Here is a 27,510-nt window from a genome sequence, read left to right as displayed (position 1 = left end):
CCTTCGACTTCGATATTCGAAGTCGAAGGATTTCAATCCGAGGGTCGAATTTCGAAGTATTTTTAACTTCGACATTCGACCCTTAGTGAATCGGCCCCTTAGTGTTGTAGTATTTCTGGTCAGGTGATCTCTGAGGCAGCACAGATAGAGTCACGAAATGGTGGTTCAAGGCAAGAGATGTAAAAGGGCAATATTTATGTAAATATAGATTCCAGTTTGGTAAGATTCTTTAATATGTCATTCAATTTGATATAAACTATCTGTTGCTTAAGTATTCATTTTGGGGGTATAGTTTTCCTTTAATAATAGTAATGGAAATAGAAGACCCTACCAAATGGTTTGACTGGCTTAAGTCCCCTATTTGCTCAGGTTCTCAAGAAGAGGAAAGGTGTTTGAGGTCTCAGTCATCTAACAGAAGCAGTTCAGGGTGCATCTCTATGTACAGACTGTAGTTCAACTCGCCCACTGGGAAAGGAACTTTCTTCCACTGACCGTAGTGTCTCTTGCTCTCTGGTGTTTCAACCACAAAGTTGTCGATGGAGACAGAAGGAAAATTCACATGTTTGTAAATCATTTCAAAACCCCATTCCTGTAGGAAAGTTATATGAAGGTAGACAGTTACCAAGCAGTAATTGTACGCGTTTTTATCATTTTAAATGACCCGCAGTTAAACCAGCATGGGCAATAAGATCACTGGGGGAAGTCTATAAAGAGGAAAATTCAAACACTTGCCAACCTGGAAATCACAGGCCAAATAGTCTAATTTGTTCCCTATGGCAAGGCCTTAAGACCAAAGCTGAAAATGTGATGGAGGGCAGCCCCAGCTAAAGGTCTCAGCCTTACACTGAAACTCAAAATAAATACAAAATAGAAGCCCATTATATAAATACATTTCCAAGATGATATATAGATATATATAGAAAAGCATAAATACAGCATGAATAATACAGCAAATGAAAAGGTGCCCAAGATAATGAATTGTAATGCTCAAATCTTTCCATCATTTCAACCAATCGTGGATAGATTTACAAGCGCTCTATTGCTAACCTTCTAATTTCCATATGTCAACGTATGTTCATAAGAAAGTAGGTAACATGGTTTAAACCTGCGGTCCCCAACCTTTTATGGTCCAGGGACCGATGTTAATGACATTTTTTTTTTTGTGCAAGGACTGGGGGGGGGGATCGGGAAGGGGTCGGGGGGGTCAGCGGAAACTACTAGTCTAATTTGGGTGTGCCAAAGGAGAACTAAACCCTAAAATTGAATATGGCTAAAAATGTCCTATTTTCTATAGTGAACTTATTGCACGAGGCTAAAGTTTGAGCTTGTCAATAGCAGCAATGATCCAGGACTTCAAACTTGTCACAGGGGGTCACCATCTTGGAAAGTGTCTGTGACACTCACATGCTCAGTGGGCTCTGATTGGCTGTTGAGAAGCTAAACTTAGGGCTCGTCACTAATTATCCAGCAGAAAATGACCTTCCCTGGCTGTAATATAAGCTGATGCTACAGGTTTGCTGATTATTCAATTCTGATGCTAATTGCACTGGTTTCTGTGCTGCCATGTAGTAATTATGTGTATTAATTACTAATCAGCCTTATATTGTGACATTTCTATTCTATGTGTACTGTATATTGTGAGTGGCTCCCTAAGCTCAGTAAGTGACAGCAGCACAGAGCATGTGAATCAGTGAATCAGCAGAAAAGAAGATGGGGAGCTACTGGGGCATCTTTGGAGACACAGACTGTGGTTGCTTTGGGCTGATACAGAACCCCAAAACATAATTGCAACATTTCTAACCTACTTCTTTAGTTAGGCTTTAGTTCTCCTTTAAATAAACATAATTGGCTGCAGTTATACCCTACCTGTCCACAGTGACATCTGATATTTCCTCCTGGAATCCAGTCCACCATCTTTTTTCCAAAGTCAATAGGCGGAGAGCAGACTTCATAGTATACACTGTTACAAAGAGGAAAGGAAAATTGAAATTTCATTTGCTTTTCCTGGTTTGGGTTTGTGCCAAAACAGGGCATTTTTGTTTTCCATCTGTGCCTCTTCAGGAGTTTCCTTGGGCCTCTGCCACTTATCACCTTAGCAAAACCATTTTTCCTCTCTTCTTCAGTCCCACAACTTGACCCCTTGATAATCTTATTATTTCGTTTTTTCACGTATGCCTGCTTCCTCTATTGGACGTTAAAGAGGATCTCGACCCAACAAATGTTTTTCAAGATCCCCTAGCTTTGTGTCTTAATGTGTCTATAAGGTAAAACATATCACCAAAGAACAATATTGGGTCCAAGTCTAGTAATGAACAACAACAACAATAATTATTTATTAAAAATATTAAGAGAGTTTTCTGTGTAACTAAGGAATATATTGCCCCAAATACTACATCAGCCCCAAACAATGAACACATTTATTTTACCAACCATATATGGCATAATTAAACTACTCACCGAAAATCAGGGTTGATGTTGACATGATGGACTCCTTTAATTGTACGAAAATCATCTCCATGGGCAACAGCTTGACTACAGTACCTACAGTAGACTCGCACTTGCTCAGGGTAGAATTTATTCTTTTTTTCATCTATCTTTGCTTGCTTAGCCTTGCGTGTGATAAGAGACTCCTTCTGCAGCTCTTCTTTCTGTATAGCAACACACACACATATATATATATATATATACAGCACAGGTTAAACTAAAGGTAATGGAAGAGAAGTTATTTAGCTCATATACTGATGTTCCCCATAGCATCTTAATATATTCCTAACCATATATAGGGCTACACTGGCCTGTATTATTACCAATACCATGGATCACATACATATTAAACTAATTCTTCCTACAGCTCATTAGTTAGTACCTTAGCTAAGTATACAGTACCCCACTTTAATCAATGCACCATGTCAGTAAGTGATATAAGTATAAAGGTACAAGTTCTCTCTATATTTTATGTCTGGCACATGCCATTGCTTTATCAAACTCTCCTGCACTTCATACATACCACCACTTAGTACTTGATGTAAGTTACAAAATAACTGCCTTTTGCACAAATTCTGCATGTAGAGAGACATGATGTCTAGTGATTTTAATAAAGTGAGCTCCATTATCTCTTCTAGGCAAAATGAGCCCCCCCCCCCCATATAAGATATATTGGATCTAGCTGTCCATTAAGCAGAGGATTAAAGAAAAAATGTTACTTGCACCTTTTTCTCATACTCTTGTTCTGGCATTCTTTGCACAGCCTCAATGGCCCTTTTCATTAGACCCTCAAGAGTCTCATTGGTTTCTTCCCTTCGAACCTCTTTTCCACCCATTTTTGCCAGAAAAGAATAGCAGCTGTCCTCACGCCTTGCTCTTCCCCTGGCCTTGGAATAAAGGGAAAGACAATACAACACATGAAATGCTTATTTTCTGATGGATGTTGCATTCATTATGATTCTTAAGCCCACAGTAAATTCCTTATTTATTCCACGGTGTTTTACCTTAATCTTTTCTTGCCTTAAAAGAACATTTAATCCAAAACGTCTATGACAACTTAAGGGAATATAAAGTTCCTTTGCACAAGGACCTTGTTTCTTTACCTGGACCATGGCAATCTCATTGGTCATTAGGCCATAACGCACAACAATATTGCACTGTGGGATATCGAGGCCCTCTTCAGCAACACTAGTAGAGATAAGCAGGTTGAGCTGCCCTTTGCGGAACATCTCAATAGTTTCACGTTGTTCATTCTGAGAGAAGGAAAAACTTCTATGAGTTAAGAAGTCAAAGTATGTTTACATTTTTTTATCTCCATAAAAAGATACAAATTCATTAAGGGTGATGGTTCAAGCGATCACAAAGCTTTAAGATCTGTAAATATCTTAATGTAATAAACCAGATCCATGAATATACTGTAAAATATATCCTTATAAACAGTCCTTAGTGATGGCATCAGTTATAATCAGTGCTTTGTTTTGTCACTTATTCCACATTCTAACAAATAATGTACCCACTATTGTAAAATATGAGCATATTAGAAGTCATTGTAACCTTCTGCCTCATGCTTTGCTCGTGTTCATGGAACTCAATGTTGACATTTTTTCCAATATAACTATACTTGTTCACAATTATAATGTTGTAATATCATGAAAGCAGCTTATCCCTTTGAATAGATTTCTAATATTGATGTCAAGCTTGCAAGTCTACAGTTTAGTGAATGGATACAAGCTGCTCTTTTAATTAATGGGGCCATATGGGCAATAGATAACTGGTTAAAGTGAAACTAACAGGTTCCAGGTACATGCAGGTACATGTCAGTGTCAGTTTAAAATATCCTTACTACTGACTTAACTCTTTAAAAATGTCCTTACTCGTTGGCCAACTCTTGAGCCACATCTCACATCTCTGAGACACAGAGGTTGGGTCAAGGCAAAGATCCTGAAAGACTAGGTTAGATCATAGTAATTCTAAAGTAGTAAAACCTAATAAAACCCTAATACAAATATAGCTTTAAGGCAGTTCCACACATCTGAGTGTCATACACTTAGTAAATGCCATCTGGCATCTGTTACCCAAGGAAGATAAAATTGTGACCGCACAATAACCAAGACCCTTGTTATTCAATCACTCTTTCCATGAGATGATCTATTGATATCAGAGGGCTTTGTACCTGTGTCATGTGCTTGCTCTGGTTGCTGTACCCTGCTCCAGTTAAAGGTGCTGTTTTTACTCCCATGATCTGGAAAGAATGTTTGCTAGAAATCCACTTGTGCAGAGAGTGAGTACTCTGCCGTGTGCGAGTAAAGATGATCCCACGTGAGCCAGAGGAGATCTGGAATTGATCTTCCAATATTTCTTCTAGCTTTGTAAGCTTGGGGTTTTCAAATCTTATGTCTTCGGCCAGCTCTAACAGCCTTGCTTGGTTACCTACATTAGGGAGATTCAGAAGTTATAGCAAAAAAGTTAGCCTAAACATTAAGGTTGCTTAGTTTTGAAACTAGCCATATTTCCTTACTGTCAAATAATTGGATGAGGAAAGCATCAGTTGGGTCGTTTTGTTTTCTAATGACTTTCTCTGTCTGGTAGAAGTTATCCAGAAGTTCATACGCGTCCATCATTCTCACTGTGTCATGTACGAGTAGGGAATCGTTGTACTTGCGTAAGTGCAAGGCACACGTCTGCTTCATCCTGTTGGCCTCCACAGCTCCTGTTACCCCATACAGGTATAGTTACAGCACTTCTTGCACACTTACCGACCCCATAGCATAGCAATCATGCAGTGGTCTTATTAAATCAGAATGATGGTGTTCATATTCACATAATGACACTCTCTAGGTGGTGCTATAAATTGGAGACTATTTTGGCATTGTGTGTTGATAATTCTGCCACAAGTCCTTAGTAAACCTGACAAAACTATTAGACATAACTATTACCAGTATCATATGTATTATAGAAATGTCTGTGCAATAGAATTCACAAAAGGGTTCACAGAGGGTATGAATGCGTAACAAACCTGACTTAAACCAGCAGAACAAATGCATTTGGGATACACATGTATTGTGTATGTAAATATTAGCCAAGTGTGCTGGAATTTTAAGCTGTTTTCACCTTCTTTCTCCAGTTCAACCACTTTCTGCTCATACGTCTGAGTTCCATAGTCACTTTCACAGAAATCTTCTATACGCAGATACTCATGGATGGTTTTCATGATCTCCTTCAGCTTGTCTCCAAAGGGGTCCTAGGGTGAAAAATAAATTGTGGTTACACTAAAGCCCAAGACAAGGAACCTTGATCGATGACGATGCCCTTAACAGAGCGTATTATTACCCTAGGCCTTTCTGTTACAAGATCATACTGCTTATTGGGTTGTTTGGCTTTGGCTTCCAGGTCTTCACGGTGGACTTCTGCTGACATTATTCTCCAAGTATCAAGGTTAGCACAGATCTGGAAATATATATATATTAGATTACATTAAAGTAACCTTAAAAATGTTTGGTAGATTAACAACAGTCTAGGGTTTAATGCACCCATGCACTGGCCATGACACTTTTGGCCTGAATGGAAGGAGAGCACATCATGGTGGCCAGTTGAGTGCACATAAGATGGAAGCAGCAGGAAGTGAAGAGGAGCTGATGCTAAGAAATATCATATCCATATCCGAATTTCCCTCTTGGAAATGTCACCTGTAATATGTGTTCTACGGCTTTTTCAAAGGAGGTTGCTCGCCCTGTGCCAGGGGAAGCTGTGAGTCCCAGGATTTGAGGCAATTTACCCTTCTGATGAATTTTTCTCTCAAGATAACCTTCCATTAGTTTATTATAAACCCCATCTTTGTGCGTGTGGTGGCACTCATCAATGATCAACAAGGTGAAATCTGCAAAAGACAAAATCATTCAGCAAAGCCACACAGAACCAAAACACTGGTCCAACAGCTACAACTTGTCCATCCATGCTAGTAACCCCAAGATAATCATCACAAGGTCATATTTATTGGTCTGCTGGTTGAAAGCAAATATCTGATTGGTTTCTCGGGGTTATGAGAACTACCTTTACTCGCAGCCCCACCTGTCAGCTCTATGTGCATTTCCTCACTGGTACTGCTCAGCGCATTGTGCAAAATTTGGGCTGTACAGATGATGACATCATTATTCTGCACAAGTTGTGCAAAGAAGCATTTGTGCTCAGTGTCCCCGCTGATGGCAACAACCTTGTGCTTGTCTTTGAGATGGGGATGAAACTCATTGCTATAGTGCTGATCTACAAGATGGACCTGTTGAAGAAGGAGTAAAGCTTCAATTGAATCCAGTGGTGCCACATATCCATTCTTTCTACTGTTTACAGTTGATGGAAATGCCAATTAGGTTGTATGTCTGACTTTCCAACTACATGACATCTCCACTCTGGTAACCTCAACTTGCGCCTGATTCACCGAAACACAAATGGTCATTATTTCATACAATAAAAGCTCAGTTTACACAGATAAACATGAAATCCTGACTTATACATACATCAACCTTGCATGTTCAAAGATTCAACACCAGCAAATGTTTGCGATGATCATATAATGAGGAAGAGCAGCCCCTCTAACTCTTATATCCACCAAGAATAAACCCACCTTGTTAACTATAAGAACCACTTTTGTATTTTGCTTCATCTCCAGGTGCCTCATTGCCACATACAGTGCCGCCCTTGTCTTGCCAGCACCAGTTGGAAGCCAGATTATTATGTTCTTGCCCTGTAAAGCTGGGGCAATCACCTCCCACTGGTAGTCATGCAGTTCCATCTGAGGGTGGGGGAAGCAAAAACCATTGATTAAGTTCTGTACTAGTCACTGACTAGCTATGTAGGGCTTACATAAGACACAGGCACCAATTGGAAGGCAAAAGTGCACAAGAAAAGGTGGAAAATGGTGGAATGAATCTGGAAGCCCCTCAACACCCACTCACTTGTTTTGCTGTTTTTCTCCGTCCGTCCGTATGTGATGCTCTCTTTCAGCTCTCTCAGCCTTCCTTCTGCCTTTGTGGCATTTATAGGATCTTCTACCTTGTTTGATTTCCTTCTTCCTAAAGCTGAAAAGAAACTACAAGGGCCCCCGGGAAGGAGTTTGTGACATCCAATATCCTACATGGAAATTTCCTTACTGACCTATGTATTTTATTCAGTGCCTTTCATTTGCAGTGACGTCTTTGAAACAACAGCATTCTGGTCTCATGTAAATGATTGTGTGATATTAATATAGCACCAACATATTCTGAAGTGCTTGACAGAGCATTTACATTTTTCTGTCCATGTTTGTATAGTCTGTAGCCCTGGATTCTTTCTTTCTGAAATAATTACATGATTCCCATTGATAGAAACACTTCACAAAGCAGCAGGTTAAAGAAATCACCTGAGCCGTCACTGCTGTGAGTGTAAATAAACCCTCCAAGGGGCCCCTCTCCTGCTGTGTCACGAAACGAAACCGAAAAAGATAATTTTCCCATTCACAGAAGAGCAAAGCACAAATAGAAAGGGAACATTTTCTGGTTTTCTCTTTAAGCCCTTTCAGTGTTGGAATGCACGTGGAATAAACAGCATTGTAGCTACAAGTATCATTGTGGGTAGCAGTTTGTGTGTAGCACTGACGTTTGAAGCTGAACCCTTACGTGATTTGAGGAGATGAGAATTTGAGCAGAATTTGAGCAGAACTGCATTGCATGACGATTCTCAGTTGAAATTTCTTCTGTTCACTTTGAAACATTAGATGATAGATTGTCACAAGTAGGTTTCTGCCCTTTTGGTTTTCAGACCATTAAGTCTCTTGTTGGGGAACAGCAGAGCAAGAATAATTTAGATGGAAAAAAAAACCATCTGTAATTGTTTCGAGATTATCTGGTAACCTCAGTCTCGATCATAGTCTGAAGTCTCCAATCCCTGGACCACCATTGCCTTTTAAAGGTCCATGGAACACCAGCAGTTGGTCATCACCTTTTTGGCTGCCATAGACTTGTATGACAGGCACCTCTCCCCAGTGATGATGAGCAGATTTCTGCCCAAATATCCTCAAATGCACGTTTTCAATTTGAAATTTGCCTACCATTGTATGTGACGGGTGGTTGCCTCCCAACTCTTTTTCTGTGCTTGAATGTACCATGGGCTGAAGTATTAATAACAGCAACAGTAATAATAATAGAAGAATAATAGTAACCCCAACTCTAATGCAGAACATGCCAGAACAATTGCTTTAGGGAAGGAATGCACAACTACACCATTTTTTCAGCAAAACAGTTTCCATGTTTTTATTTGCCAAACACAAGGGATGCTCTCAAAGCTTCTGAAAAGTTGTAATTAATCCCCAGACAGTTTATAATCTAATTTTGACCAACCTTATCTGAGAACCTCCATACCAGTTGTCACCCCATACTCGACTAGGCGCTTGCATTTTATGTACTGGGACCGAGTCTGTGCTCCATACTGTACATGGGGCCTGGAGAGTTGTTTAAAAAAGCTCTAGTAAAAGCCTGTATCATTTTATACCAAAAATATTGCTCCTTTCCACAGACACATTAATAGCATCATTCAGACACTGGTTACTAATCACATTTGCCTTTCATTACTGTCCTAGTCTTTTCAGATTTAATGTGTAAAGCAAATCCATAGAACTTACTGATGCAGGAACTGTTCCTTCAGAGAGATCCCCGTTTTATTTATAAATATTTAACAATCTGGACATTTTGCTGTGTGTATCACTGACCCCAATTCACCCACCGTTGTACAAAAAAATTGACCAGTCCAATAAATGTTAATTTAATAAATTCACGTTTCTCCATTTTAATACACAATGAGCTCACTTGTACAATAAGCAAGAGGTGTAAGGCATGGCACATACAGGAGGTGAGTCTATAGAACGGGGTGGGAAAATGGCGCAGGTCCTACAAAGTTGAGGGAAACACAAGGATCTGTACAGACAAAGTGCAAGTGTAGAGTAAAGGGTTTCCTTATGGACTTACACATGGCAGGAACATGTGTAAAGGTGTAAACGAGCATCACTGGTCAAATTACAGCAGTACATAATACTTTTATATTGTTCCCTTAATAAATAGAAAGAAAATGTGTTCTTCCCTAAGCATCCTTCCTAGAGACAGTCAAACACGATAAATAGTTTAACTGTACTGTTGGCCCCTTTTTTATATAGCGATTCTGAATGCCCACCACTGTGAGACCATATACCGTCCAAAATCATCCGTTACCATGTCAAATGTGGCTGAAAACGGGTAACGGGTGGCCACAGCCAGTGTGACTCCCGATTTAAACAGGGCTGCACACAGAAACAAAGCAGCCGGCCAGTGCAGACGCTAAATATGAGCAGTTTATAAGGCATGGCCGCTGTAATCTCAGGATCTCGTGGTTGCTTACCAAACAACATCTATACGGACTATTCTTCAAGCCAGTAAACATGTAGACAAAAGCTGTTCATGTATATAAAGTTTGGTAATTGGAGTAAATGTAAACACATGAGCTTGCCTCAGGCCCAGTAATTGTGGCAACAACTCAATGAAAATGAAGAATGAGCTCTTCCTCATCGGGCAGTTCTCATTGCTTTCAGAGAGGGAAGGCCTTTCCTGCAAACTGCATGGCATGGGATGGAAACCAAAGCCTTGGAGCAAGGCCAAATCTAATGCTGTAAATAAAACACTGCCACAAACGTTCCACCATTAATGGGGTTTTCCAGCCATCAAACATGTGTCATTTGTCTATGAGCCCCGCTTCTTTGAGCTTGAAGTAGAAGAATTTCTCCAGCGTGTTGGCACACTTGCAGTAATCGCTGTCTGCCGGGTTATACTCTCGGCAATTGCTAGTGATCCTCTGCAGATCAGCGATGAAGATCTTCTTTGTTACGTAATACCTGTTCTTCAGCCTCTCCGTCATGGTTTTCAAATCTGACAAGAAAGACGACCCAGGGTATTAATATTAGTGTAACAATGTTGGCTGCTCTTCCTTATTCATATAAAACTAACAAAACCAAGGTATATGAACTTCATTTCACAGACACTCAATCTAATGCGACATCGACATGAACCACGAGCAATCATTAGACTCATTTAGAAGAATACACAACTGGCATACCTATTGGGAATCGGATCACTTCGTAGTAATCCGGGGCCTCTGATTTTTTCACAGGCTCCATGAAGGGCCAAGCATTTGGGTGAGTCTGAAAAGAAAATAATACAAGAAAAACATTAATATAAAATAAGCATTGAAGTTTGTTTTTTTTTAATTTGAAGTGAGTTGCCTTCCTTTAGCTGATATTAGGAAATTCGTGCAAAGATACACTGCTAATACGATCTACATGTTCTGCCGTATCATATTGGATGAAACTAGTTTTTAGCCAGAGCAACCCCGGTTCATTCAAGTTATCAGAACTTTTTTCATATTAATATTCTGAGTGGGGCAGAAGTTTCTTTTTTTCTGTTTATGAAGCTCTGGTCAGCACTCACAGACAAGGCGCTCATCCAGATGAGTTTGGGCAGATACACTGCTATCTGACAGGACTGTAGGTTAAGGTGGCCATACATGGATAGATCCGCTCGTTTGGCGATGTTGCCAAACGAGCGGATCTCCCTCCGATATGCCCACCTTGAGGTGGCTGATCCGATAGGGCCCAACGATCGGATCCGAACGATGCCCAAACGGGCGGTCGGATCGCGGGACAGCATCAACGAATACATGCGGCCGCGATCCGACGGGATTTTCTGTCCCATCCGATTGAGATCTGGCCAACTTTCGGCCAGATCTCGATCGGTGAAGCCCGTTGTGGGGCCCCATACACGGGCCAATAAGCTGCCGACACGGTCTATCGGCAGCTTTTATCGGCCCGTGTATGGCCACCTTTAGTCTGCTGAATCCTGCCCATGTCTTGGTATGTATGTCAATCTACCCATCCAGATCTGGGCATGTATGGATCTTGTATGGCTTTGCAAGTGGATCAAGAGTCAGAAAACATATTTCAAATGCAGTCCCGTACCTTGATTTGTGCTAGCAGGTTCTTTAGGATGTTATACAGCTGGTCTGGGTCTTTAATGTCTTTCCTAATTACACATACAGGACACATTAATTTAAAGTTAAACAGAGTTACAGCAGTAGCAATGCATTCAAATTCTGAAATACAGTAAAGTCAAGGTGCATATAAGAGCCAAGGTAGCAGGTTTTTTTATGGATACTGACCTTCCCCAGTAATTTAAACCACCTATCTTAAAGGGATACTGTCATCTGAAAAAATGTTTTTTTCAAAACACATCAGTTAAAAGTGCTACTCCAGCAGAATTCTGCACTGAAATCCATTCCTGAAAAGAGCAAACAGATTTTTTTATATTCAATTCTGAAATCTGACATGGGGCTAGACATTTTGTCAATTTCCCAGCTGCCCCTGGTCATGTGACTTGTGCCTGCACTTTAGGAGAGAAATGCTTTCTGGCAGGCTGTTGTTTTTCCTTCTCAATGTAACTGAATGTGTCTCAGTGGGACCTGGATTTTACTATTGAGTGCTGTTCTTAGATCTACCAGGCAGCTGTTATCTTGTGTTAGGGAGCTGCTATCTGGTTACCTTCCCATTGTTCTGTTGTTTGGCTGCGGGGGGGAAAAAGGGAGGGGGTGATATCACTCCAACTTGCAGTACAGCAGTAAAGAGTGATTGAAGTTTATCAGAGCACAAGTCACATGACCAGGGGCAGCTGGGAAATTGACAATATGTCTAGCCCCATGTCAGATTTCAAAATTGAATATAAAAAAATCTGTTTGTTCTTTTGAGAAATGGATTTCAGTACAGAATTCTGCTGGAGCAGCACTATTAACTGATTCATTTTGAAAAAATATTTTTTTCCCGTGACAGTATCCCTTTAAGTAATGAAACCTGAAAGTGAACCTAAAATATCCAGAGGCGCATTAGCAACATCTCTACTGATTTCTTAGCTGTTTGGTACAATGCGCCAGAGCCATTTGGCTAATCCAAATTTCATCCTGCTCTGCATATATAATCATTTCTATTACAATTGATTCACAATTTCAGTGTCTCAATATAGTTTGTATTGTTTTGTTTAAATAAACGGCTCTTTAGTTAGAAAGCGTTATGGGGTAATGCTGTAATACTCACCCTTTCTCTTTACATGTTGGTTTCCAGCCAGTCTCTCCTGTATAAATACATATTTGACTTAACCTTATTACTCGTATTATTATTATTATTATTATTACTGCATTATGATGATGAGGCTATTGCTTTACACTGACACACTTACGTATTCCAGGAATACACTCTACTGGGATCTGGCGCAGGCCTTCTTTAAAACATGTCAGTCCAGGATAGACCTTGCGGATCTGAACCTGCCTCCGTTCAATCAGCTTCTTAATTATCTGCAAAAACATCGGATGTGATGGAAATGAATATGAAGTCAGATGCAGACGTGTGAAGGTAAAGGGATATTACATCAGCCAATTATGGCTTCAGAAAAAAATGAATGTTTTGTGTGGTTGTTCCTGCTGAGTACAATGGGGTGGCCCATGTCTGCGAGATGTTTAGTTTCAATGTCTCAATGTTACTTCTCTTCATGTTGAGACTGGAGACCAATGATTGACATTAGTCTATAGACGAGGCCAAATAAGTGTTCGTTTGAGCAACTACTAGCTTTGCCGTCATTCACAGAAACACCAGGCAGAATATCCTATGCCAATATAGTTAAGATTTATTTAAAAAATGACAATAACAAACAAAAATCAGCCAAAAAACAACACCCATTTACCTCCTTTTGCTTTTTTATTATGTGGGAGAGTTCTGTATAAGGTATTCTAGGGTTCAGCTCACATTCCATTAAAGTGGCTCCCTCGTAATCCTTGATGTACCCCAAGTAACGACTTTTTGGAACTTTGATGTCCTTGGAAAATCCCTGAAAGGACAAAAAAAAAACCAAAAAAACAAATAAGGAAACCAAAAGGGTGTCGAGGAGGGGATTTATAGACATATGCAGCAGAAGGCAGGGAGAATATGGAGAATTGAAAGCAGGCAACAAAACAAGCAAAAGAAAGAGCTTATTGACTATAAAGGAGAAATTGTACTTGATCAAGATGGCTGCTACAGCAAGTTTTAACCTGGTGTGAAGAACACTTACCCTGGTGGTCTAGTGGTGCGACGGGGACGCCTGCCACACTGCTCCTCTTGCCGGCTTTCTCCCTAGTGCGCGTGCCACGTGCATTATCGCTATTTAAAGGTGCAGGCGCGCTGACGTATGACGTCAGTGCGCAATGGCGCCAAATTCAAAATATTTAAAGGGGCATTTGTTGTTTTATGGTTGCCCGTGATAGGTTTGTTCCTGGTGCCTTGTACTTTGTGCTGTTAAGCTTCTAGTCTGTTTGTTTCCTGTGTTTGACCCTGCCTGGCTGTTTTACTACTCTGATCTCTTGCTTATTTGACTCCGATTCTGCCTCATCCCATCTGATTGATCTCCCGGTTTTGACCCTTGCCTGCCTGACCTCGCTTTGAACGCTGCCTGCCCAGACCCGGCCTGACTTGTTTACGCTGACTTTCTGCCTGCCTCGACCCAGCCTGATCTGACTATTCTACTCCTTCACGCCTTGCACTACGACCTTCTGTCCAAAGACTTTGCTCTACAGTCGTGCCCCTCTGCCTATCCAGAACTCCCATCTTGCACCTCTCGTTTAAGTCCAGGTGGCATCCAAGTAAGCCGAGGGCTCCTCCCGAGACCTAAAGGCGGTCACACTACTGGTGAAGCACGAGCCGAGACCAGGGTGCCTGGTGTTTGTTCTGGTGTTGGGTGCCGACCGTGACACCTGGCTTCCCCTCTACTCAGGAATTACTTGCACTTTCACTTTGTGGATCTCCCACTGCTGTGTTCCAGCCCCCAGTCACTTGCACCCCACTAAAATGTGGTTACCCCAGATTAAGTTACACATCCTGATCTGTGATAGGCCAAACCATCCCAATTTGAGACAGTGGAAGAGTATTAATTGGCAGTTTAGCTCTTCCCTAGAAAAGGAGGCAACACTTTGTATTGAAATTCATAATTATACAAGGATATCAGAGAATAACCCACCTGTTTCTTAAAATAACCGATGGCATATTCATCTGCGTACGTCAGGAAGTACAGAATGTTGTGCTTGATATGATATTCCTTCAAATGGTTCATGAGGTGAGTGCCGTAACCCTTCAGGGGGGGGGGAAGTTAATATTATTAGCAGAAAGCAGAGAGAAGTCATTGGCCAATTTTCCCATTTCTGGGGCCATTTCCCAGCAGCCGATTATTACAGGAAGGATGTTGCTCTCCACCATTTATTCACACACTGTGTGCGATTATACAAACAACAGCAGAATAAACTAAATGATTACTAGCGTTAACTAGTCACTTTTGGGCTGTATATTCTTTAAAGGGGATCTATAGTAAGAACCAAATTGCACAGATAGACAGATAATAATATTTCCAAATATATTCAATTAACAAAAATGCTTAGTTGAGGAAATTTCACCATTTGGCTTGTTGGCGCAGTCCAGCGTATCCCTTCCCGCCGGCGTTCCGTCCAAAATGGCAGCGCCCAGGGCGGTCCACATGGGAAGTCAGAAATGGCGCCTTGTCTGGACGCAGTGAATTATTGCCAGCATCAAAACGTGCGTCAACGCGCAACGTCAGCGTGTGACGCATGACGTCACTACGCACGTTTTGGCGCCAAAAACTAGTTCAAAAGGACGTTTGAGACCTACTGCCTTTGCCCGCGAATAGGTTCTACTTCATAGGGGGAATTCACAAAAGTGTCGGGAACGAAAAAAATGTCGTAGAAAGTGTCATAGCAACAGCCGACAGATTCACAGAGCATTTCTCCGCCAATTTTCCGACATGTACGACACTTTAGAATTAGTGTCATTAAAAGTGGGCGTGGTTTTTTCCGGCGCCACTTTTCCCAACATTTTTATGAATTACTCGCAAACTTTTTTTTACTGACAATTTTTCAGACACTTTAGGCTCTCCAAAATGAAAATGTCAGACAAATTGTCGTTTAAAAAGTCTTGGTAAATGTCTTTGTACGATGAAAAGATATACGAGATTTTAGAAAATTGACAGACTCACGAGACATTCAGAGACGGTAACATCTGCCTTTGTGAATTTGCTGTTCGTACGACATTTTTTACAAATTTGTCGACCACCACTTCTGGGTTACTTATTTTACCGAAACTTTTGTGAATTCCCCCCATAGTGTTCCTGGGTGCGACTATTGTGTTTTGAACTCTTGATCTCGACCTCTGCCTGTTCCCGTTTACGACTCCTTGCTGCCTGAACTGATCTTCTGCCCGTCTGACTACTCTTACTCTTGACCCCATCTTGTACTGCGAATTGTGTTTGGAAACCTTCAAGCTTCCTCCTTGGTCGGCTACATCAAACTGAGCCTTCGGGCCTGACCGTTTCCAGTAAGCTGATCCACATAAACCTCTGTAGAACGGAGTCTAGTGAGTCTGGCCAATGCTCAGTATATGTACAAATACGTGGTGTTGAATAAATCCAAATATGCAGATCAATTAGATTCTGGAAGCAGAGGTTCTACTACACATCACTGTCTATTTACAGAGGTTAAACATGGAATAAACATTTTGGAATGGCAAAAAAACTTCAAGCGGCACCTGATTTCTTGCTGGTGCCAAAGATTTAAATATATTAAAATAATCCAATCTGTGTTTACAGGTGCCATAAACACTGAATAGAATCTACATTCGAACACACTCACCTTCACTTGTTCATTGGAAGTCACCGCACAGAATACAATCTCAGTGAATCCTTGAGTGGGGAACATTCGGAAACAGATGCCCCCAATCACACGGCCATCTTTAATAAGAGCCAAGGTTTTGTGTTTTCTACACGGGTTAGAGTGTAAATGCAAACATTACCATCATAAAGACAAACAGCTCTTGTATCAATCAGTAAATGCATGCAATATGTATTGATACAGAGCTATATATACACCCTTCTATTATACTGTGCTAAACAAGCATTCAGATGGTAGCTTTTTAGCCATGGCAGATTTGGCTGCATCGACCATTATTCCATTCCGTGCTTTATAAATGACACACTCTCTAAATCATTAGAGGAAAGCACACATGGACATTTACAAGTGAGACTAACAGCAGCTTTTTGGATACATCACCATTTTAATATATACGACCCATTTTGAGTTGAAGTTCCTGTATTACCAAAACATTCAGTGAAACTTCTAATCACTCACGAGTCAAACACAAGGCGGGTTATGTACTCCTTTGGCATCCGTGGCAGCTGATGAGAGAACACATTTTGCAGACCCACAAGCCACATAAGGATCTTTTTGTTTGACTTTTGAGACAGAGAATTTCCAATGACATGAAATTCTATTATGCCCCTTCTTTCTTCCAAGCGAGCCGTCTCATCTCGGGCCGCATTAGCCGACAGCAAACTCGTCTGTGGACACAGAAGTACAAAAGAAATAACTAATAAGAAGGTTTATGAGAGCGAGACATGGAGGGAAAATTGTGTAAACTTTATGGCCTATTCCCTGGAATCCTTTGCACTTATTACCCTTAAAGGGGAAGGAAACCTAGTCAGCGCAAACCCCCCACCCACCCTCCCGTTTGTTGCCCACCCTCCCTCCTCCCCCCTGGCCTACCCGTCCCGCTGGGCAAATGCCCCTAACTTGTTACTTACCCTTCTGCGCAGGTCCAGTCCAGGGAGTTCACAGACGTCATCTTCTTCCACGCGATCTTCTTCCTGCTGTGAACGGCGTTTTGGCGCATTTCGCCGGTACGTATCTACTGCACATGCGCCAAAAGTCACGCGCATGCGCAGTAGATCGTACCGGCGAAATGCTCCTACTACGCATGCACCGTTCAATGCAGGAAGAAGATCGCGTGGAAGAAGATGTCGCCTGTGAACTCCCTGGACTGGACCTGCGCAGAAGGGTAAGTAACAAGTTAGGGGCATTTGCCCAGCGGGACGGGTAGGCCAGGGGGGAGGAGGGAGGGAGGGCAACACACGGGAGGGGGGGTGGGGGGTTTGCGCCGACAAGGTTTCCTTCCCCTTTAATAAGCCTGGGAACAGTGTCAGGTGGAAAGAAAGACTTTGCAAATTGTCTCAGAATATATCATGTCTAAATAAAAGTGTAAATCCTGCTTTGTTACTGTTTTGGCTACAGCCACACTGCATACCAGTAGCACTATCTTGCCTGGCACTAGAGCAACGTTTAGCGGTTACTTACATCAGGACCAAGCATGGCAGCAGGATCCGCTACAGTGAGCATGACCTCATTAACAAGCTCCAAAGGGATGTCGCCCATCACTCGTATTCTTTTGGCATCCTCTAAGGTCAGGCTATCGGATAGTTTCCTTTTCTCACCTGTGTAAAAAAAAGAGAATCCATGTCACATTAATAAATGAAACGTATCCACGTTAGTCCATGCAATAGCACACGGGTAACAATACTTTTCCACCGCACCAGAAAAGAAGTACATTATTATCATTATTATTATCAACGGGATTTTATTCTAAAGATATGCATATCTATATATGAAATAACTATTGTAAGCTGCCTCATCCAGAAGCCTATCGACACACAGAAACAACATTCCATGATTTTCCATTTTTTTGCCAAATCCTTGGGTTACTGTTGTTAGGGCAACCAGTGGCGGAACTACCGGGGGAGCAGCGGGTGTGAGCGGGCCAGGGGGAGGCAAGAGCCTCTCTTCACAATAATATTTTTATTTTATTTAATGGTTGCTTAGATTCTAATACCATTTCAATCACCTTGAAAGTTTTTTAAAATAATCTTTTTTTAACTGAATTTGGGTACTCATAGTCTGGTCCAGGGAACCGCATTCATTCTCTGTTGTTCATATGGCACTGGTGGATTTGTGGTTTTTTAGATTTTAGCTCTTTAAAGGAACAGTAACATCAAAAAATAAATGTGTTTTAAAGTAATGAAAATATAATGCAGTGTTGCCCTGCACTGGTAAAACTGGTGTGTTTGCTTCAAAAACACTACTATAGTTTATATAAATAAGCTGCTGTGTAGCAATGGGGGCAGCCATTCAAAGGAGAAAAAGCTCAAGTTACATAGCAGATTGAAGATAAGCTCTGTCTGTCTAATGGTGTTATCTGTTATCCATTAGTTAACCTGTGCCATATAGCCGTTTTTCAATTTCCGCCATTGCTCCACAGCAGCTTGTTTATATGAACTATAGTAGTGTTTCTGAAGCAAACACATCAGTTTTACCCATGCAGGGCAACACTACGTGATATTTTCATTACTTTAAAACACTTAAATTTTTTGGTGTTACTGTTCCTTTAAGAGATAGGGCCTGTAATATACGAGACCACAGTCCTCAGTGTACTACTTTCTCCCCGTGTGGGGTCCCAGGGCTTAGAAAATAATAGGCAGCAGTTTCTTTGGGACTTCTCCACCTCTACACTATTTTTCTTTTCCTACTCAAATTTCCTTGAATGTTGGTCCTGGTTCCTTTTTCGTTAAACTATATTATTAATGAATTGCCTTGTGATTTTATAATGCACTAGCACTTGCACAAATTAATCATTTTGAACCACACCCAGTCGGCAACTGAATAACAATTGAGCACTTGCACTTTATAACTTATTGGAATCTTGAATCTATCGCTTATAGATTAAGTACATAAATCAACAAGTTGGCACTGGCTATTTTTAATACACAGAAAAAGCAACTTTATGCTTCTCTGAACTTGTTGTTTTGTTAATTATTTATTTAAAGCCTATCAAAAGGCTTTAATCAATCAAGCAAATCTTTTTTATTAGCACAAGCACTTTATAATTATCAACTCATTGGTTCACTATATAATTTAGATAAGTTAGTTAATTCATTTGAGAGTACGGGGGCTCTTACTATCTTTTTCTTTTCTTTTGAATAATTGGGAACAGTAATTCACGCCTCCGATCCTCCACAAGGTAACATTTAAACCTAAAGGACTGCCTTTCTTCCTTGTCAGGGTCCGCACCCCCTCAGGGCCCCCCGGCAGTGCCGCACGCCACTGTAATAAGCCTGTCAGTGCGCCGTATAGAGGGGGGCGGGGCCCGGCTGTGCGTCACGCACCAGGGCCCGCCCCCCTCTAGGAACGCTGCTGAGGGCAACACTTACCTGCCATTGGTTCTGAACTGCTGGAGTCCCCACTGGACGTCAGGGAAGAACTGTTGTTTAGATTGTTGTTGAAGAGAGGAGTGGAGGGAACTGAAGTGGTGTTCACTGCAGCTAAAAAGCAGAATGAAGAGAAGTCAGGCAAAACGCCTACCGACACTGTACCTAAACTGTAACTCTAAAGGAGAGAGCTTTCAAACTATTTGGGCTCAGACTCCTTTAGCAGCTGCAAAACAGACAGAAACAGCCCGATTTCAGCCAAAAAGAATGCTCAAGCTCAGCCTACCGTAGAATGGCATGGTAACCAGCAAACACAGTTGCTGATTGGTTGCTATAGGAGACTATACTTGTAGCACATTTTGTACCTTAAAGTATTACTTATAGAATTCAGATTTGCCCATAAAGATAAATCCTGGGAGATGGATAAACGGATTTTTGTTAGATGTAGGGATAAATTATCATCGCTTGGATCTCTACAAGATCGTACCTGGACGAGACACTAGTTGGGGACCTTCTGTGGTGGGAAGAGTAAAATCAGCCTCCCATATGGGAGAGGTTTCCCCATAGATTTCTTCTTCCAGCATGGAAAGGAACCTAGTTAAAAATGGATGGCAATTTTAGTTCTACCAATGACTGTAAGTGGCAATTTTCTCCAAGACGAGACTTATTGACACTGGCTCACTTTGGGAAGTGTGTAAGGATCAGAGTCCGCTTTTCAGGAACAAGCTTGTCCTTCTCTACCCTGAATTTCTCCAGCAGTTGTCGGCGAGTAACGGTGAAGATAGAACGAAGCAGACTCCTCCCAAACACGTGTGTAGTTTCATAGCGTGGAAGACTGTCACAGCTCTGTGGTACGTGACAGTAACAGAGCCACCTGCAAAAGGACACGACTCAGAACCAACCACCATTCATTTTTCTTGCAGATGCACAAGTACTCACAAAGACTTCTGAAAAATCATTCTCAGTGTAAATATGGAAGAGAATGAACCCCAAAGTTATAGCAAAAGCTAAACCACAACAGATAGTATATAAGAATGACCTGGTATAATTAACTTTGTACGTTGCTCCATCTTCATTCTGAGATCTCTGCCGGAACTGTGACGGAGTTTCAAGCTTCCAGTAATTTAAGCAAAGGAGGAACATTTTGGAGAGCTCGTACATTGTCTGACGTTCCTTGGGCTGCAAATGGCTGAACTTGTACTGGACGAAATTCAGGACTCCCTGTATTTAAATACAAGAGTCTGTTTAAAAACAAAATAACTTACATTCCTTCACACAATTCTTGTAACTGACTTGGCAAATAAACAGATTTTTGTATTTAAGATTTAAAGGAGAAGGAAAGCTTCTGAAGCAGTATATTGCCAATAGATTAGCCACAATACTGCAAGCTATACGACTATATTTATTTTATGGAATGCTTTACCATACCTGAGTAACCAGCTCTAGAAACTCTCTGTTTGTTTAGGGTAGCAGCTGCCATATTAGCTTGTTGTGACATCACTTCCTGCCTGAGTCTCTTCCTGCTCACTCATAGCTCTGGGCTCAGATTACAACAGGGAGAGAGGAGCAAACTGAGCATGCTCAAGCCCTAGCCCTGGAGGTTTAAGCTGAAAACAGTTAGTCTGATACAGAAGCCCATGAGTACACAATAGAAGGAAAGAAATGTGCTGTTTGACAGAGGACTCAGAGCAGCATTACTTTGAGGGGTTACTGGTGTATTTATATAAACCTTTCTGATAATGTTTACTTACTTTTAGCCTTTAGAAATATAAATGATTAACAGTTAACAATCTGGATATAATTCCCATTTGCACCCTGTAGGTTTATTAGGATAAATATTGGGTTGAAACCCTATTTCATGTTTTGGAGCTATGGCTACATAGTGTTAAAGAAGGGGACTGAACCTCAAAGGGGAACTTGAAAAAAAAATCACTGGTCTTCAATATTTAATTTAGACAATGAAATTCTAACATTACCTGTTCGATATTTGGCTTTTCAAACGGTGGGCTTCCCAAAGATCCCTCTACCACGGGTCGAATCATCTGAAGGATACACTTTCTTAGCAGCTGTAGGAATAACAATGGCATTAGGGTTAAAGGAAGATACAGACACAAATCACTAAGACATGGCAATGGGTAACCTTCCAAGCCTCACCTTAAACAAGTAAAAGTAAACTTGCTTGGTGTCCGTGTCTTCTTCTTTGTGAACGGACATGAAGAGGTTTTCAACATCGACCACCATCCCCAGCAGCCGGTTGATTTCATCTTCGGAAACATTCTCCAGATGAGACACATGGTCGGCTGCAAGAACAAACAGAAAAGAACCGTTATCATAATGGCAGATCTGTGAAATGCATCCAATTAAAAATGCAAAATGAAGGGGAATGTATGGGCCGACTGCAGGCTCAAAGGCCATCATTTGTTATAATAAATATTATATATACGCATGTATAATATCAGTATAAAAAAGAGAGAGAGTAAAAGTAGCCCCAAAGTGTACGGCTCCTACAAACCCAAGGCGTGGGCGCAGCTGCGACACGGTTCCGTGAGACTGGCTGCGGGCTGTTGCAGATCCATTCTTGGTGCAGTCTGTGGGTTGGGGTTCTTCCAGCCATTGCACTTACACAAGTCGTTGGCCTAAAAGGTAAAGCGCAGGAAACTAAACTGGGATAGATCATTGTGGTGCTGCAATGCCGGCCCAGCTCAGACTGAAAAAGGGTCACTGTTGGGCCCCACATAGAGAACGAGCAGATCTGTGATAATGTGACGCCAGCATGATTCAGTCTGTAATCCCACAGCTCATCTATGTTTCTATTGGTCGCTTTCATCTTAATCAAGTACAACTACACAGATCTGCTTCTTTATTACTGGAATATTCCCATGACAGCGGGCGTTGATCAAATCTGGAGCCCCAAATTACAAGTCATTTAGCATGAATGTCTATTTAGCTGGTTATTCATCCAGGTACAATACAGTACAGTTTATAGAATTCTGCTACTACCTTCTCTTCTGTAAGCAGTGACTCTGCAGCAAGTGAAACAGTGAAAGCGCTTTCAGTTTATTTAGGGCAATAAATAACAATCGTCAGAGGGGCGAGGGGATGGAGCTTGTGGGCAAGAGGAGAGCTTGGGCTTTGATACCCGGGAGCTAAATCCAGAGGTTTTTATACAGAACTGCCCCTCCCAGTGCATCACTAGAGCAAAGGGTAAAACTAGGGGCTGCTGAACACATTCACTTCAATTCTGACTGACAAACAAATCATTTCTGCTGCTCTCACGCATTTCCCCTATAATAATATATTCCCCCTATAATAATATATTCCCCCTATAATAATATATTCCCCCTATAATAATATATTGCCCCTATAATGATATATTGCGCCTATAATGATATATTCCCCCTATAATAATATATTCCCCCTATAATAATATATTCCCCCTATAATAATATATCGCCCCTATAATAATATATTCCCCCTATAATAATATATTGCCCCTATAATGATATATTGCGCCTATAATAATATATTCCCCCTATAATAATATATTGCCACTATAATAATATTTTCCCCCTATAATAATATATTCCCCCTGCAATAATATATCGCCCCTATAATAATATATTGCCCCTGTAATAATATATCCCCCCTATAATTATATCTTGCCCCTATAATAATATATTGCCCCTATAATAATATATCGCCCCTGAAATAATATATCCCCCTATAATAATATACTGCCCCTATAATAATATATTGCCCTTATAATAATATATTGCCCCTATAATAATATATTGTCCCTGTAATAATATATTCCCCCCTATAATAATATATTGCCCCTATAATAATATATTGCCCCTATAATTATATCTTGCCCCTATAATTATATCTTGCCCCTATAATAATATATTGGCCCTATAATAAAGACACAAGGAGGAGGAGGAGCAGCAGCTGAAGACATTGTCTCCCTTGGCCACTAGGGGGCAGAGTGCAGTGTCCGTACCTTACAAGCGGAGAATACCCCGAGCTTTTCCAGCTTTTTGGCCCGAGGGAGGGCCCGTACTTGCGCCTTTCTCTGGCTCGCTCTTTGCTGCTGGCTCAGGCCGGGCCTGGCTGGGTCACTACTAGTGCTGGAGCCGCTCCCTCCGCCCGTCCCAGCAGCAGCGCTAGTCTGTCCGGCAGCCGGAGCCTGTGAGCTACCGCGGGACTGCGAGGCCTGCTGCACCAGTTCAGCCATAGCAACGCGGTCGCCACCTTCCGTAGCAATAAAGCTAGAAGCTTCAAGCGCCGCCGCCGCCTCTCACACACCACTGCGCAAGCGTCTGGTCGCGGGGAATTGTGGGTAGTGTAGTTTTCCTCCGCATTACCGATTAGGTACCAAGTAACATACAAGGGAAATGCATTGGCCCGGCCCACAATGCTTTGCGTTAGGCACATTCTACTGAGGTGTCATTTTCCTCTGTGTCTGTGTTTGTTTCTAGTCATAAACAGCCAGGCAGCTTGTTCTGTTTCTTACATGATTGTACTATGTGTGTACAGACAATGTTGTATAAGGGCATTAGTCATATATGTCCTTTACCTTTGGCTGAAGGCTCAGTGGCCAGTGAGTAGAGTTGCCACCTGGCCGGCGTGTGTTTTACTACTGGCCTGACTGGATGCAGGGTCGGACTGGCCCACAGGGATACCAGGAAAAGTCCCGCTGGGCCCAGGTGTCAGTGGCCCCTCATGCTGCTAAATATTTGGCCTATTTCATGGCTGTTCCCTATTTCTGTGAGAACAAAGTGGCTAAATAGATGGAATAACAGATTATAGTCTGTAAAGAAAAGAGACTGGGGGAATAGGAGAGGAGGAATAAAAGTATAAGAGCTGGGCCACTTGTCTAAAATTAATTGGTGGGCCCCTGGTGTTCCCGGCCGACACTGCTGACCAGTAACAATGATGGTTGATCCCAATGTTATTAATATATAGGAAGGCTGGTATTTTTTTCCAGAAAAGATGGCAACCTTACCAATACCTTTGGCGAACAAATATTCAGGATGTATGAGTATAGCGGAGCTCACCATTAGCCGTGCAGTCTCTCCATGTGGATCGCAGCTCTCGCGGGACCCGGCCACTTCCGTCCGGTATACCTGGATTGAGATGAAACCCGATATCCGGCGCTGATCCAAATATCAAGGAGAATCGCTTTTTGAAAATGTGGCTTTATTCAGAAACACAGTGCGAGGTACATGGCCGTGGGTATGTGCAGAAACTAACGCTTTTCGTGCTCGTGCGGAAGGAACTCTGAGGAAGTGCCACACGGGCACGAAACGCGTTAGTTTCTGCACATACCCACTGCCATGTACCTCGCACTGTGTTTCTGAATAAAGCTACATTTTCAAAAAGCGATTCTCCTCGATATTTGGATCAGCGCCGGATATTGGGTTTCATCTCAACCTTACCAATACCCCCAATAGACACTGACCTGCACCCAAATGCAAAACATTTGCAAGCACATTCCAGTTGTGAGAATGAACCGCAGGAAAGGGCTATCGGCCATGTCTCCACTGACTAGGGTTGCCGCCTTTTCTGGAAAACAATACCGGCCTTGCTATATATTAATAACATTGGGATCAACCATCGTTTTTACTGGTCAGGCCAGTTCTACTGGTACCGACCAGGTGGCAACCCTACCACTGACTGGAATCTATAGGCTAGGAATTCTTGTGCATGGCATTAGCCTTAGAGTTGTGGCAAGGGGAATATGGTGTAGGGTTGCCCTCCTTCAATCACCAGCCAGGGTCATTATCACTCATTTACCAGTAAATGTATAATTCCCCCATGATGGGACTGGCAATAAGCGGCTCTGGCAGAGGAACTGCTATAAGATTCCTCAGACACTCACTATGTATTGGGCTTGTGGGGGGCTGATTAGGTTTCTGTATATTCTGAATGTCACAAACTATTTTGAATGTCAGTCTGGACCTGGTTTTGCCCCTGGCCCACCCCAATGCACAGTAGCCATCCATCACCCAAAAGACTTAATGAAAGCCCAGCTCTGTTTTGTCACTGCCATGTCCCCATACCCCACCATCACCAGCCTCTTTAGGATTGTTGGCCTGATTACACACTAATAAAAACATACTGAGTGACATAGACCTTCGAGTGATATTGACACCACCTAGGGTTGCCACCTGGCCAGTAAAAATGATGGTTGATCCCAATGTAAAAAAGATAAACATATAGGAAGGCTGGTATTTTTTTCCAGAAAAGGTGGCAACCCTATGCCACCCTTAGATGTTTAATCAGAGCAGATATCAGCAGCACACCGTAGATATGCATAAACGTGAATTTTATTGCATCAAATCATTTCAAACAACGTTTATTCATATCTACGGTGTGCTGCTGATATCTGCTCTGATTGGATAATTTGGCCCTGTAACAGGCGTGGGTCCTTCAGTACAGCACCTGGTACCGCAAAGGTATGTGTTCGAGGTTTTAAGCTCTCTACCTTGGTTTCTACCCTTAGATGTTTAGTGATGTTGGCCCACTGAGGAATTGTAAAATGCTTTATAATAAACTTAGCAAGGGCTGGTCCCTAATTGCATCTGCCCTGAGTGCCAGTGAAATCATTTGGGCTCACAGAGCCTGTGCATTGACCTTCGGGCGACAGATACGCCAACCCCATTAAGAGGATACAGATACAACAATTTGCAATATAGAAAAGAATATATAGTTACTTAAAAAGATATCCTTTATTTAATACAGCTATTTGCTGAATGCAGCAATAAGTTACCCATTTAACACAAATATTAAATTCAAACCAGCCTCCCTTAATAGTAGGCAGATAAACAACTGTTAAAATTGAGTCTCTTTACTTAATAATTATTTTGTCCATTTACTTTGGATTTTGAGTGTCTGATTCTTTTCTCCCTTCAGAACCCTCCTCTGTAGTCTGAACTGTAGCCGGGCTTCCTGTAAGCTGGATGGGCACATTACGCCCCTCCTCAGCCGGGGTCAGTCCCTCTGGGGCTTCTATAAGCAACTTGCCCTCTGGAGTTATGGTGCAGCTCAACTTGTCTTCTCTCACACTCACAGGAAGATCTGCCTCCTTTCTGAATATCTGACATTTGTAGGAAAAGGAGCCTTTCCCATCGTCACACTTTGACTCCTTTGCCCCAGTCACCAACAGCTTTCTTCCCAGCAGTTTGACAGTGAGCTCTTCTGGGGAGAAATCTTCAACTCCCAGGCACAGCGTGAACCCTTTATCGGCGGCCTTTGGATTGCTGCTGTTGAGCACCGGCAGGGTTTTGTTCTGCTCAACTGTCAGCTCCTGTAGCAGCTTCTGGTGGAATTGTTCCATGAGATTAAAGCTTGATTTGATCTTCTCTACAGTCTGGATCATGTCCTGTTCCAAGTCTGAAAAGACATCTCTGGACACTGGCCACAGTGGCTGTAAGAATGAGTTGATGAAGCTTGGAGAGGGTCTCCTCTGGAGATGAAGACACAGCATATTGGTCTGGGAGAGGTCTTTTTTTGGAATTATACAATCTGCTTTCAAGATTTGTTCAAGAGGAGCCAAATGGAGAGGCTTTTATACCCATCCTAATAGTTGCAGGGATTTCCAGAGCCTGCCTTGCATGTTTAAGTGTTGGTAAAGCTCACAATACATAATGAGTCAGAGCTAAAGACTCCCCAGGCGCCTGGCATGCTGACATAACATAGTTTATACCACGAGCTGCCAACCCAAAATATCACCGTGATGTCACTCAGCAGCAAAACAGCATGAACCGCTAGGGAGTCATTTTCAAAAGAGGTATCCCATTACCATTTATTACTGGTTTCCTATGCACATAACTCTTGTCTCAAAGGTCGAGAAGAATAAAAC

At 41.9% G+C, this 27,510-nt stretch overlaps 3 protein-coding genes across 4 annotated transcripts; all 3 read right to left on the bottom strand.

Moving 5' to 3' along the window:
• Positions 1–234: 234 nt before the first annotated feature.
• Positions 235–8,310, bottom strand: dhx58.S (DEXH-box helicase 58 S homeolog). Its single transcript, XM_018237934.2, has 13 exons — positions 7,434–8,310; positions 7,103–7,270; positions 6,553–6,757; positions 6,171–6,361; positions 5,815–5,931; positions 5,596–5,725; positions 5,003–5,194; positions 4,658–4,914; positions 3,588–3,737; positions 3,210–3,371; positions 2,458–2,648; positions 1,867–1,960; positions 235–589 (listed from the first exon to the last, which is right to left on the bottom strand). Exons 2-13 carry the CDS (start codon positions 7,268–7,270, stop codon positions 401–403), a joined length of 2,046 nt encoding a protein of 681 aa, XP_018093423.1. The 5' UTR covers positions 7,434–8,310; the 3' UTR covers positions 235–400.
• Positions 8,311–9,268: 958 nt separating this feature from the next.
• On the bottom strand, positions 9,269–23,967 carry kat2a.S (K(lysine) acetyltransferase 2A S homeolog). Of its 2 annotated transcripts, XM_018237931.2 has the most exons (18): positions 23,647–23,967; positions 22,159–22,282; positions 21,801–21,946; positions 21,623–21,712; positions 20,686–20,867; positions 20,329–20,520; positions 20,134–20,240; positions 19,650–19,760; positions 17,743–17,879; positions 16,741–16,949; positions 16,246–16,372; positions 14,568–14,678; positions 13,260–13,403; positions 12,759–12,873; positions 12,617–12,653; positions 11,492–11,555; positions 10,594–10,678; positions 9,269–10,406 (listed from the first exon to the last, which is right to left on the bottom strand). In XM_018237931.2, exons 1-18 carry the CDS (start codon positions 23,878–23,880, stop codon positions 10,213–10,215), a joined length of 2,409 nt encoding a protein of 802 aa, XP_018093420.1. In that variant the 5' UTR covers positions 23,881–23,967; the 3' UTR covers positions 9,269–10,212. The 2 variants fall into 2 exon arrangements, with proteins under 2 accessions (XP_018093420.1, XP_018093422.1); XM_018237933.2 differs by lacking the exon at positions 22,159–22,282 and having other exon boundaries at positions 23,647–23,784.
• A 2,391-nt stretch (positions 23,968–26,358) lies between these two features.
• Positions 26,359–27,264, bottom strand: LOC108702357 (heat shock protein beta-11). The gene has a single exon (XM_018237828.2). The coding sequence runs from the start codon at positions 27,133–27,135 to the stop codon at positions 26,521–26,523; it is 615 nt and encodes a 204-aa protein (XP_018093317.1). The 5' UTR covers positions 27,136–27,264; the 3' UTR covers positions 26,359–26,520.
• Positions 27,265–27,510: the final 246 nt, after the last annotated feature.

Source organism: Xenopus laevis, chromosome 9_10S (assembly GCF_017654675.1).
Source record: "Xenopus laevis strain J_2021 chromosome 9_10S, Xenopus_laevis_v10.1, whole genome shotgun sequence".
Lineage (NCBI taxonomy): Eukaryota > Metazoa > Chordata > Amphibia > Anura > Pipidae > Xenopus > Xenopus laevis.
This window is presented reverse-complemented; position numbering and strand designations above follow the sequence as displayed.